At 37.2% G+C, this 13,061-nt stretch overlaps 1 protein-coding gene across 1 annotated transcript in view; it reads left to right on the forward strand.

Moving 5' to 3' along the window:
- Positions 1-9,350, forward strand: part of LOC126161415 (general odorant-binding protein 83a-like) — a 44,948-nt gene extending 35,598 nt beyond the window's left edge. Inside the window, exons 4-8 of the mRNA XM_049917205.1 lie at positions 667-702; positions 5,234-5,336; positions 8,292-8,356; positions 8,735-8,782; positions 9,114-9,350. Of these exons, the coding sequence (XP_049773162.1) occupies positions 667-702; positions 5,234-5,336; positions 8,292-8,356; positions 8,735-8,752 (222 nt within the window). The 3' untranslated portion in view covers positions 8,753-8,782; positions 9,114-9,350. The remainder of the gene's footprint in view (positions 1-666; positions 703-5,233; positions 5,337-8,291; positions 8,357-8,734; positions 8,783-9,113) is intronic.
- Positions 9,351-13,061: the final 3,711 nt, after the last annotated feature.

The raw sequence follows: 13,061 nt of genomic DNA on the forward strand, positions 1-13,061 counted from the left end.
AGGTCATTATGCTGTTAGCCAATCTGTGGTGTAAATTCAGTCAGTAAAAGCTGTTTCATTCAGTTTCATTTGCCTCTTGTGAAATTCTGTGAGACTATTTAGAGTGAATGTAACTTACCAATGTGCATTTGTAAACTCTGTATTAATGCAGTGCAAGAAGGTTGATCATTGTTTGCCCAGTATCAATAAATAAGAAGAGAATAAAAATGTAAACTAAGTTCTGTTGCATTCATTTACTTAATAACTGTTTATAATCTCAAATAATCATAGAATGAAAATTTGAGTAGATGAACATTCAGGATATTGAACAGGCACAAAACCAGGTTGATTACATTATATGGCAAAAAATAGTACCGCTGAGGGTTGTTCTTTCTGCACTCCATACACACATGGATGGTGGGGCGGGGTGGGGTGTGGGGGGAACATCCTTAAACATGGTAGAATGGAAATACACTGTGCCATGTTCATCACAGTGGTTTGTAGGGTATAGATGTACAAATCTTCACAGCTTATTTTTATTTGTTTTGAAATCTATGTCAGTTAAGTCACAACTCTGTGCATTATAAGAGAAAGCTGAAAAATGAAATTTTTAATTTTATGAACAGTACATGTCTAAGGCCATTTTTTTGTACAGTAAATTTATTAAAAATGTACATTTTGTTCCAGTGCTACATGAAGTGCATATTCGTCCAAATGACGTGTGTAAGTAAAAATAAAATTCAGAAATTCTTTTTATATTATGAACTTTTTTCAAATACTTACACATATTATGCTAAAAACAGTGGGTTACTTTAGTGATTAATGATCAGTCTCATGGAACAATTTCCTTAATAGTAATGATGATATCAGCAGTTGCCAGAAGAAGTGATGACTTTCATAAACGTCTAGTAAAAGCATTTTCTGTCTCTTCCAATATGATATCTTAGTTAAAAATGCATAAACAGGCAAACTGAAACTAATCCAAATGTCATATATTTCAGTCTAAAATCTTTTGAAGTGTTAGATCGTGGCATCATGTGAAACGTCTTCTCAGTCTTAAATTGTGTTTATCAGTTATAATTTTTTTTAATTATATGCTTGTGCCTAGGTAAGTAGGAAGTATTAGGCCAACTTTATAATATATACCTAAAGGAGATAGTATTGGCTAAATCTAGAAGAAAAGTTCCTATAAATATAGGTCTGGAAATCAATTCCTGATGAGATATGGACCATTTCACTTGTGACAAGTAATGTGTAGTATTTGGTGGTACAGACCATCCTACTGTTGTAGTTCATTGCAAAAAGTAAATTATTACAGTACGCAAATCCTCAAGCAATCACGGAGGTGAGGTGTGCCATCAGGATTGCTTCAGTTTGAATGTATGGGCAGGAATTGTCGGCGAATGGCTAGTAGGGCAATACATTTTACCAAACAGATTAACAAATGCTGTGTATTACTGGTTTCTATGCATTGAATTACCAGCACTATTGGTGAATGTTACCCTTGCAGGAAGACTACAACTGTTGCTTATGCACTAAGGGGTACCACCTCATTTTCTCTGGATTATGCAAAAGTACCTTACCACAAAATTTCACAGTTGATGGGTTGGTGGAGGAGATCTGGTAGCATGGTCTTCCTATTTATTGGCCTGTAATCCATTGAATTTCTGGCTAAAAAAACATATAAAAGCATTGGTGTATGCCCAAGACACTGACTCTGTGCAGCTGTTACAGGAGGGTTTGAAAACTGCATATGACACAATTTGAATGGAGATAGTGCATTTGAAAGAGTGTGTTATTCACTGTGATGAATGGCTGAAGAGTTTGTCTGGACATATAGTAACCACACACAGCATTCCCTATCATATCTACTTCTACTTAACACACAGATGGGAATGAGATGACAGATTTGTCCATGTCTCAACAGGTATTGGTATCTGCAAATATCATTATTGGAACTTTTCTTCTAGTTTTGATCAGTACTACCTTCTGTAGGAATACATGACATCTATTTTTGAACATCCTGTATATAGTATTAAGGACAAGTAATCACTCAACAGCAGATGACTTGTTGGTGATACGTAGTCAAACTTTGAGATCAAATAACATAACTAACTCCAAATTCCTACTCCTTCTTCAACTTTCAATACAATAATTAAACACACACACACACACACACACACACACAACACACACACACACACACACACACACACACACACACACACAAACACACACACGCAGAAAAAGAAAGAAAGAGAGAATACTCTTTCTGTTGCGATAACACTAATTAAGTGGTTGCTGATTTAATTTCTATGTTTTGTTTCCATACTGAGATATCCATTATAACAATATTTCTTCTTGCTTTCATATTAATGTTTAATATTTTACAGATGTGTATTTACTTAACTGATATGTAAGATGTGTGGAAAATAAATCTGATATACTGTAACTGAAAACCTCTGTTAGTAGCTGATGTTGTTTTAAAGTTATATGACAAGTAATAATGTGCTATAACCAAGTCTCAGTATTTATAGACATAAAAAATATTTCTTTGAAAAATTCTATTGTAATCAAGTAAACACTAATCTACTAATAGCAGATAAAGATCAGCTATATAACAAAATAGAGAAGGAAGCAGGTTTTTTTTCCAAATAGCAGTTCCTTACTGGTTTACTCAGTTACATTTAACTAGCATAAGCTGAAAAGCATTGAGCGATATAGTCATAGTTTATTGTTAATATGGTACTGTATACAGATTAAGTTTCTGCCATGTCTTTGTTTTTTTATTAATGTATACACTGATCCAGCAAAAGGGGTAAGATAGATACTGCCTACAGGAAAATTAAAGAGACCTTTGGAGAAAAGAAAGCCACTTGCATGAATATTAAGAGCTCAGATGGAAACCCAGTTCTAAGCAAAGAAGGGAAAGCAGAAAGATGGAAGGAGTATATAGAGGGTCTATACAAGGCCGATGTACTTGAGGACAATATTATGGAAATGGAAGAGGATGTAGAAGAAGATGAAATGGGAGATACGATACTGCGTGAAGAGTTTGACAGAGCACTGAAAGACCTGAGTCGAAACAAGGCCCCGGGAGTAAACAACATTCCATTGGAACTACTGACGGCCTTGGGAGAGCCAGTCCTGACAAAACTCTACCATCTGGCGAGCAAGATGTATGAGACAGGCAAAATACCCTCAGACTTCACGAAGAGTATAATAATTCCAATCCCAAAGAAAGCAGGTGTTGACAGATGTGAAAATTACCGAACTGTCAGTTTAATAAGTCACAGCTGCAAAATACTAATGCGTATTCTTTACAGACGAATGGAAAAACTAGTAGAAGCCAACCTCAGCGAAGATCAGTTTGGATTCCGCAGAAATGTTGGAACATGTGAGGCAATACTGACCCTATGACTTATCTTAGAAAATAGATTAAGGAAAGGCAAACCTACATTTCTATCATTTGTAGATTTAGAGAAAGCTTTTGACAATGTTGACTGGAATACTCTCTTTCAAATTCTGAAGGTGGCAGGGGTAAAATACAGGGAGAGAAAGGCTATTTACAATTTGTACAGAAACCAGATGGCAGTTATAAGAGTCGAGGGGCATGAAAGGGAAGCAGCGGTTGGGAAGAGAGTGAGAGATGGTTGTAGCCTGTCCCCGATGTTATTCAATCTGTATATTGAGCAAGCAATAAAGGAAACAAATGAAAAATTCAGAGTGGGTATTAAAGTCCAGGGAGAAGAAATAAAAATTTTGAGGTTCTCCGATGGCCTTGTAATTCTGTCAGAGACAGCAAAGGACTTGGAAGAGCAGTTGAACGGAATGGACAGTGTCTTGAAAGGAGGATATAAGATGAACATCAACAAAAGCAAAACAAGGATAATGGAATGTAGTCAAATTAAGTCAGGTGATGCTGAGGGAATTAGATTAGGAAATGAGACGCTTAAAGTAGTAAAGGAGTTTTGCTATTTGGGAAGCAAAATAACTGATGATGGTCGAAGTAGAGAGGATATAAAATGTAGACTGGCAATGGCAAGGAAAGCGTTTCTGAAGAAGAGAAATTTGTTAACATCGAGTATAGATTTAAGTGTCAGGAAGTCGTTTCTGAAAGTATTTGTATGGAGTGTAGCCATGTATGGGAGTGAAACATGGACGATAAACAGTTTGGACAAGAAGAGAATAGAAGCTTTCGAAATGTGGTGCTACAGAAGAATGCTGAAGATTAAATGGGTAGATCACATAACTAATGAGGAGGTATTGAATAGAATTGGGGAGAAGAGGAGTTTGTGGCACAACTTGACAAGAAGAAGGGACCGGTTGGTAGCACATGTTCTGAGGCATCAAGGGATCACAAATTTAGCATTGGAGGGCAGTGTGGAGGGTAAAAATCGTAGAGGGAGACGAAGAGATGAATACACTAAGCAGATTCAGAAGGATGTAGGTTGCAGTAAGTACTGGGAGATGAAGAAGATTGCACAGGATAGAGTAGCATGGAGAGCTGCATCAAACCAGTCTCTGGACTGAAGACAACAACAACAAATACACTGATTCATTCCACATTCCTAGAGGTTCTCCTCTTTGATGGAATCTGAGGAAGACAGTGGGTGAATGATTTAACTGTCCTCTACAACACACTAAAAACTGTAACTTTGCTTTTTCCATAATACAATATTTTCATTTTACTTACTTTACTATCACATTAATTTTATGTTTCTTAATATTTTCTCTGTGGTTCTGTGGCAGTTATATTCATCCTTTGAGTTATCTTCATGGCAGATTATATCCAATCTGCATTCTGCTCTAGGGTCATCTACTTTCCTATAAACTTGCCTGTCTACAAGCTTCATGAATTTACAAAAAAATATGGGGTGGTGTTTCTATTAGCAGCTTGTGAATGATTAATGTGGGGAGAAAACAGAAACACATACTATTCTTCACAAAAAAAGTGTGAGGATAGTGTTTGTACATGCATCTTATATTCATTTAATGTAGGGACAAAACAAAAAGACATGCTGCTCAGAGACTTTTAGTATATTTGAGTATGCTTCATGATAAGACATTTATCACGAAAGGATAACTGTATGAAGCATGCTAAGCAAGTGCTTACAGAAAAAGAGGGAGAGAATGTTCATAGTTTATCACATTCTCCCACTATGTTCTCATCAATCAAGTACTAATAAACAATATAAGATAATTTTATTATCTTTAAAATGCAAATTATAAAATAGCAAATTCTGTGTTGCAGATGTCAGATGATGGAGTCTTTGATGCTGATACTGCAATTGCAATGTTGCCTGATAATCTCAAAGATGTTGCATCAAATGCACTTACTGCCTGCAAGGATGAAAGTGAGTACATACATCAAGTGACTTTTATTATTTGCTCCTCGCAGTATGTCAGAAAAATATACTGCCAGCAATGTAGACAGAAACAAAACTCTACACTCTTGCTGCTTGACATCTTTATCTTTATATACTATACTTACAAAGACCTCATTATGTTTCTAAAATGTACAGATAAAGATAATTTTACAGAAGTATTAGAATTTACAAAACTTACTGCATTGATTGTATCGTGTCAGACACATTTCAGCTCACATATGTAGTTTATTTCATCTGTTCAACATCAAGATCCAGTGGATAACAATGAATATCTTCTCCAGATATGAAATCATGTAATGTGAAGGGTAAACCTACATGTATCTGTCAATAAAATTCTTCTAGGTTTGGGACTGCATTGTCTACTATAAAATTCCGATGGCAACTGTTGCAAGATGCCTTCCTCATGGTGTACTGCAGTACACCCTGAGGAAGGAGTCTTGCAACACAGTACACCCTGAGGGAGGCATCTTGCAACAGTCACTGAGACATCAGAATTTTATATTTGACAATGCAGCCTCAAACCCACAAGAATTTTATTGGCTGTTACAATGGCCGTGGAAGCCTACATTTACAACTACAAGTACCTGTTCCTCTTCAAATAATAGAATTTAATTAAATTGTTATCAAATGACTGCAGAGCTCTTCTGCTGCTGTGTACTGACATATCTCATTTACAGTGTTGCTGATGTGTGGGACAGGTATTTATACAGGAGTCAAATCCAGGAAATATGCATGCTTAACATTCGGTAACTGGTTTTGGAGAACATTTTAAGTTGCACATCTGTGAACATAGATGAAGCTAGATTCTAAGGGAGCAGACAAGCCTGAAAAAAACTTGAGCATTAACCAAAATTGAAGTCAGTCTGTTTGAAAATGTGTATGTCTACACATCTGCAGCATCGAAATCTGTTGGCAGGTAACTTTATAATACCATTTTGCTCCATCTCGAGTATTGTAATATGCTTGTATGCTCTTTGGCATGCCGAGATGTTGTGCACAAGCCTGTCTCACTCTTCAACAATGGCCTCCTGAGGTCATCCAGTGTTCACTGTTCCTGCAATGACACTCTATAAGTTTCAACTGGTCTCTAGCATGTTCAGTCAGTTTCATGTCAGCAGATATCACAGGCCGTTCTGTACTGTTGATTCCTGCCTCATAGAGGAAGGTATTTATGAGGGGAGCATGGTGTGATCGTGCATTATCAAAGCCATTTGAATTCCATCTTTACACCTACTAAAAATGATTGTTTATTTTAACATACACATGTTGTTTTACTCATTTAAAATATTGTCAGTGGTCTGGAATGAAACATATTTATAATTTTGCTTTCCTTCAGGACCTAGAAACAGTTCCTTACAAAGAAACTGGAAGCAAACCAAAAAGTAAAAATGTTTCATTCAAATGATAAAAATGAAACACATGTGCTAAAATAAACACACATTTTAGTCATTTCATAGACGGAATTAAAATACCTTTAACATCTGTAAAGCAACTGTGGACACTATGGCTGCAAAATTGAAGACCTTTATGCATTATCATCTTACAAGATGAATCTGTAGGTGAAATGTTGACTGAGTCTGGACAATAGGTTGGAAGATACTGTCCCACTACTGCACAGCCCTCAACTTACTCTTGATAGTGAAGGGAGGAATTTGAAATTTATACATGACAGCAAACCAAAAATAACTCCCTGCTGAGTCCATTGGTACCTAGCCACCTCCATACTCTTCAGACAAATCCTGTATTTGGTGGTAAAGAAAAGTGAGTGTCATTGGTCTAGGTTCCATTCCAGGTGTTACCTTACCACCTTTCTGACACACCATAGTGGTGGGAAGTTTACACTTTTGTTCATGATGGATGTCCACATGTCAGACTGTTTAGAGATGGTTGCAAATACTGTCTGGGTTGACACAGCCCAACCAATAGCCTTCAAAAAGACAGCACACTGTTCTGTTGCATTTTGCTTTGGTTCCTACAAGCCACAATTTGTAGATGATGGTCATCAGATGGTGGTGTTAACTGAAGGCAACCTCTATGAGATATATCTTCAATGTTTTGTGTGTCACAACAACAGGTGAATGTTTAATGATGTCACTGTGGTGTATGCCAATTTGGTGGACAACTTTCTGTGCAGGCAACTCTTCTCATCATAAAGTGACAATGTGTCTACAGTCAAAGGTTGAAATGTCCTTTTGAAATGTGTTTGCAGAATGAACACTGTGCATAAGCCACATTGTACTGTTCGTGACTGGAGACATAGTGCACTCTACTAAACTGCACTTTCTGCATTGAATCTCCATTACACAGCTGTACATACTTTTCAACTGTTGTCAAAAGAGCATAGACATACCCAGTGAAGAGCAGGGAAATTGAATGTTTGTAGTCAAACGTCTTATACATCTGACTCCCATGAAACAATGGAATCTCCAGGTTGTAATACCAACAATATAAAGAATAGGATAGATTGCTATTCATGGGAAAGAGGACCGCTGAGTCTCAGCAGGGACAACAAAAAGACTGGTAAACATGCAGCTATCGGCTGCCAGGAGTGCAGTACTTTTGAAAGGAAGTTTGAATCCAACAGTGGCCTTTAATTGTAACTTGTCACAGTTGTTCATTATGATGTATGGCCTGCTGGAGTAGAAAAATTTTATCTAACTTTATTCATTATTTAAGTAAATAATGTGCATATTAGGCTACACAGAAGTGAGTTTAAATATCTTAGTGATACTGGTTTTCTTCTGACCATAGACATGTCACAAATCAAATCAAAATTTTCTTTTCCAGTATTTTTACTGATAGCTATACTAATAGACACAGTCCATTTACATGAATACATTACAAATAATTCTACTAAAATATTTAACATAGAAAACTTTAAAACTGATTTAATCAATATATAAAACTACTATTTGTTCACAGAGGGCAGTGATGCTTGTGATACAGCATTCAAAATAAATCAGTGCCTCTTCAAACAAGCACCAAAGGTAAGACTGCTGCTTCCTCAACTTATTTCTATTTTGTGTAGCCACAGAATTACTACTTTACTGCTTGTTTTTGCTTCTCCTTTTGTTGACTACATTATCTAGCTAATAATTTGAATATCAGTATTTCTATACGAGAATTTATTGCTATGTTCTATATCATCATGTTCTGAAACTACAAGAGAAACGGAACAAGTATTGTGTGTTTTTAGTTACATGGCTCCTGTTGTTCTCATTTCTGCCATTTTGTAGCTCATTTGATTAACTTCTTTGTACTATATGGTTTACTAGTTTTTATTTTTAGTATTTGAGTATGAATATTAAAAGTTTAGTATCATAGCTAATAATAAATTTCTTATGTGGCTTTTTTCATTGTTTCAGGACTACATACTTGTCTAACACAGTGATGCTGAGCTGAAGTACATTGAGGTAATAAAACTGTTGGTATTACCACCTTATATGTTGTAGCACTGTTAGAGACATTTTAATAGTGACAACAAAGAGGCACAACTGAGCACAATTAAAGGATCTTGTGGATTTCAAATTAATATAAACATCTCAGTTTTTCATCTTTATTAAATAATTTGTTAATTTGAAATGTGAAGTACCTTTTTCTTCCATTTAGTTTATTTGTTTGCCTCCTGCACATACATCTTCAAAATTTGGTGGCATACGTGTAACTTTTTCTTTATTAGTGAATAGCTAGTGAGACATTAATTTTAAACTGAAGTGATTTGATGATACTCTGAATTTATTACAGATGCCATTGTTCCCAGATGTTGTCACCAAAAGCACATCTTGCTCCAGGAAATACATCTGTGGTTTTACCATTAACTATTTTGATAATATTCTTGACTATACTGTTTGTGAATATAATCTCCTTACAGACAAAAATGTATGCTACATCTATAATGTTTTTGATTAGATGAAAATATTTTTTATGTGTGATGTACAGATATTGAGATAATAAAGCACACAATATTTTTATGTCATTAAACTCGGAGATATTTTATCCACAATTACGTGAAATGTACTAGCATTCCATTATTCACGAATAAAAGTTATATTTACTCTTGTTTGATTGTTCTGATGATAAGATAGGCACTAAATGAGCAAAAGTTTATAAGACATCATATGAGATGAAGATAATGTAACTGATAACTAAGAGTGTCTAGTTCAGTGGAATCAGGATACATGCAGAATGTGATACTCTTTGAGCAGTGTTAATGCAGGGATTGGAGAGTCACTAAGGAAAAAGGGATATTCACACATTGTTGTGATTTTTTCACCATTCATCTGAACAAATAACAGATGGTATGATACGCATTTGAACAACGTAACTGCTTAGTAACTACACACACATTTACAACAATCAGAGGGAGAGAAACTGTCTCTTGGACATCTAGAAGGTAACAGTCTTATTATTTTGACTTTTTCATCAAAAAATAAGAAGCTTGTTGAATAGGAAAGATCAGCTTATCTTGCCAGTAAGTGCAGAACAAAACATCAATTGGAAGTTGAATAAATTGAACAGGTGAATCTACATGGTTGAAAGTTAATAATATTTCTGCAGGCATAATGAAAGGAAAGGGGTAGTGGCTATATATGCAAAAAATGAAATAAAGTCCCAGACCATATCCCTAAATGAGTACTGCATTGGACAGCTCTTTGAGAGCTGTGCTTGAATGATGGACAGGTAAACATACAAGATAAGTAAAGGCCATAACAGGGAATATTTTAAACATGATTAAGAAATTATACAGAATAATAATAAGTCATGTTACCATATGCGTTTTTCTCTCTCTTGGATGTAAAGATGATGATGCTGTCAACCTGACCATATATTTAGTGATATGGTTATAATAGAAGGAAACATTCCACGAAGGAAAAATATACCTAAAAACAAAGATGATATGACTTACCAAATGAAAGTGCTGGCAGGTCGACAGACACACAAACTAACACAAACATACACACAAAATTCAAGCTTTCGCAACAAACTGTTGCCTCATCAGGAAAGGGGGAAGGAGAGGGAAAGACGAAAGGATGTGGGTTTTAAGGGAGAGGGTAAGGAGTCATTCCAGTCCCGGGAGCGGAAAGACTTACCTCAGGGGGAAAAAAGGACGGGTATACACTCGCACACACACACATATTCATCCACACATATACATATGGAATATTCAAGATTTGTGTCCAATAAGTACAATGATATCCTGGCCAGATGCATGTGAATGTGACAGCTGGTCAGGCAGTCCAGGACTGAAATATACCACTAATGTGGTATAATGTATATGTGTGGATGGATATGTGTGTGTGTGCGAGTGTATACCCATCCTTTTTTCCCCCTGAGGTAAGTCTTTCCGCTCCCGGGACTGGAATGACTCCTTACCCTCTCCCTTAAAACCCACATCCTTTCGTCTTTCCCTCTCCTTCCCTCTTTCCTGATGAGGCAACCGTTGGTTGCGAAAGCTTGAATTTTGTGTGTATGTTTGTGTTAGTTTGTGTGTCTGTCGACCTGCCAGCACTTTCATTTGGTAAGTCACATCATCTTTGACCATATATTTAGTTTGTTTTGTTGGATAATACTCATTAACGTTCATGTTAGTATTACCCAAATGTAATAAATCCACATGTTAGTGGTATATTTCAGTCCTGGACTGCCTGACCAGCTGTCACATTCACATGCATCTGGCCAGGATATCATTGTACTTATTGGACATGAATCTTGAATATTCCATATGTTTTCAATATTTTCATTTTAACTAGCTTTACATTTTATTTTATTTTATTTTATTTTATTTTGTTGGTGGATAAATGACGTTCTTTGCCTGGTAATCCTCCATTCATAATGATGAAAAGTGTCCCAATTTGCATTTACAATAACTTTGGCTTTAAACTTTTCTGAATACAGTCAACCATACGTGAAATACAGCAACAGAAAAACATTTTTCAGCCCCCTATTTAAGGCAAATCTACATGTTGCCAGTGATCCATTGCTCCAGTTGTTTATGACATGCTGTATGATCTCCTCTGAGTCTATATTGAATGCTAATTATGTGATAGTAATTTGTAAACTACTCTCAAGTAATGTAGGCTGCTCCAACACTGCCCCACTGGGGCCTGGGGCTAAGGAGCATTGTCATATTGCTTGTGGGCAGGTGCAGCTAGTACAGCCTACCCACAAGGTAGCCAGAATTGCATATGTTCTGTGCATGCGTGATCCACTTAACAACCAGTGCCCGTCAGTGCAAAAGCAGCATCAGCATTCTACAACCTGGTTGTCTGCTTCTTGACTGACCATGTGTCACCTGTTTCCGCCCCTGCCCACTGTTGCCCACAGGTACCTGGCTGCCTGCAGGCAGGCACTCAAGTCGGAATAGCCTAATATAATGTTTGAATGTGTGCTACATCAACAACAATATGAACTGCTCTGGCTCTGAGCACTATGTGACTTAACTTCTGAGGTCACTAGTCGCCTAGAACTTAGAACTAATTAAACCTAACTAACCTAAGGACATCACACACATCCATGCCCGAGGAAGGATTCGAACCTGCGACCGCAGCGGTCGCTCGGCTCCAGACTGTAGCGCCTAGAACTGCACGGCCACTGCACTGCATGGGAGTTTATGGAGACAAGCTAAAAAGCACACTTTTGGAGGAAAGAAGAAATTGTGGTGAACAAAATGAAGAACTCAGCAGAAGGTGATCACCTATGCAGTTCATGCAACAAAGCATTGAGCCAGGTGTCAGCTCTTCAGTGACATGAAAGATTGTTCCATGCAGGAGATTCATCTATTTACTATAAAGTTGCTATTAGCTGCTGTATTTGTGACTTTTGGGATTTTAGGAAAGTGGCCATTCTTGAGCATTTCAAACATACTCACAATCTTCAAGTAGTGTATCAGGTTTCACTAGAATTAGAGGCGCTGCAAATTGGACGAAAATTTACTTACTAGTGTCACAGGTCTGCTGCTTAGACATCAAAATCCACCAGTAAATAGCAAATGAAAACACAGCAAAACTGTAATGCAAATGGATTTTGGCTAGCTAGGACAAAGTCAACAAATTAATGGATGGATTCTATCATGCTTCCTTTTAGGTCACACACATGAGTAATAAGTGTGATTTGGGTCATTTACACCTCGAGGAAAGAAGAAGCTGCAAGCAGAATTGCTGCCCATGTTCCACTGGATGCAATATTGGATGATATCAAAAAGTCAGTAACGAGCTAGAGGGAATTCACATCTTAATAAAAGGAGACTTGGACAACATCAAACAAAGTTTTAATTTAAATTGCTATGTTGTGCGATGTGAAATTAAAATTTCATGGCACATTTGTAATCGTGTTTGTCCAGCTGGCCATGCCAGCACAGTTCTGGTGCTGAAATTGCTCCAGGTGTTGTGTCTGTTTCCAAGTGGCAGAGCCAGCACCACACTGAACTGAGTTGTGACAGCATGGTGTGGAGGAAGTCAGTCTGCAGTACTGAGAGTAGGCAGTCAGGCAGTGATGTTGACTTGGGACAGTGCCTGAAACCTCTGTGGGCAGTGGGTGACAAGTTGTGGGGCAGTACAGGGGCCTTGTTGGTGCACCACCCTGACTTGTCTTTGTATCGGTGTGTGCGGCCAATACCAAGCAAAACTGACCCTGGACAGAGAGTGCCGTGGAACCATGAGTAGCCTGGTGACAGCAGCAGTGGACTGCGGTGGT

Source organism: Schistocerca cancellata, chromosome 2 (assembly GCF_023864275.1).
Source record: "Schistocerca cancellata isolate TAMUIC-IGC-003103 chromosome 2, iqSchCanc2.1, whole genome shotgun sequence".
NCBI classification, from domain to species: domain Eukaryota; kingdom Metazoa; phylum Arthropoda; class Insecta; order Orthoptera; family Acrididae; genus Schistocerca; species Schistocerca cancellata.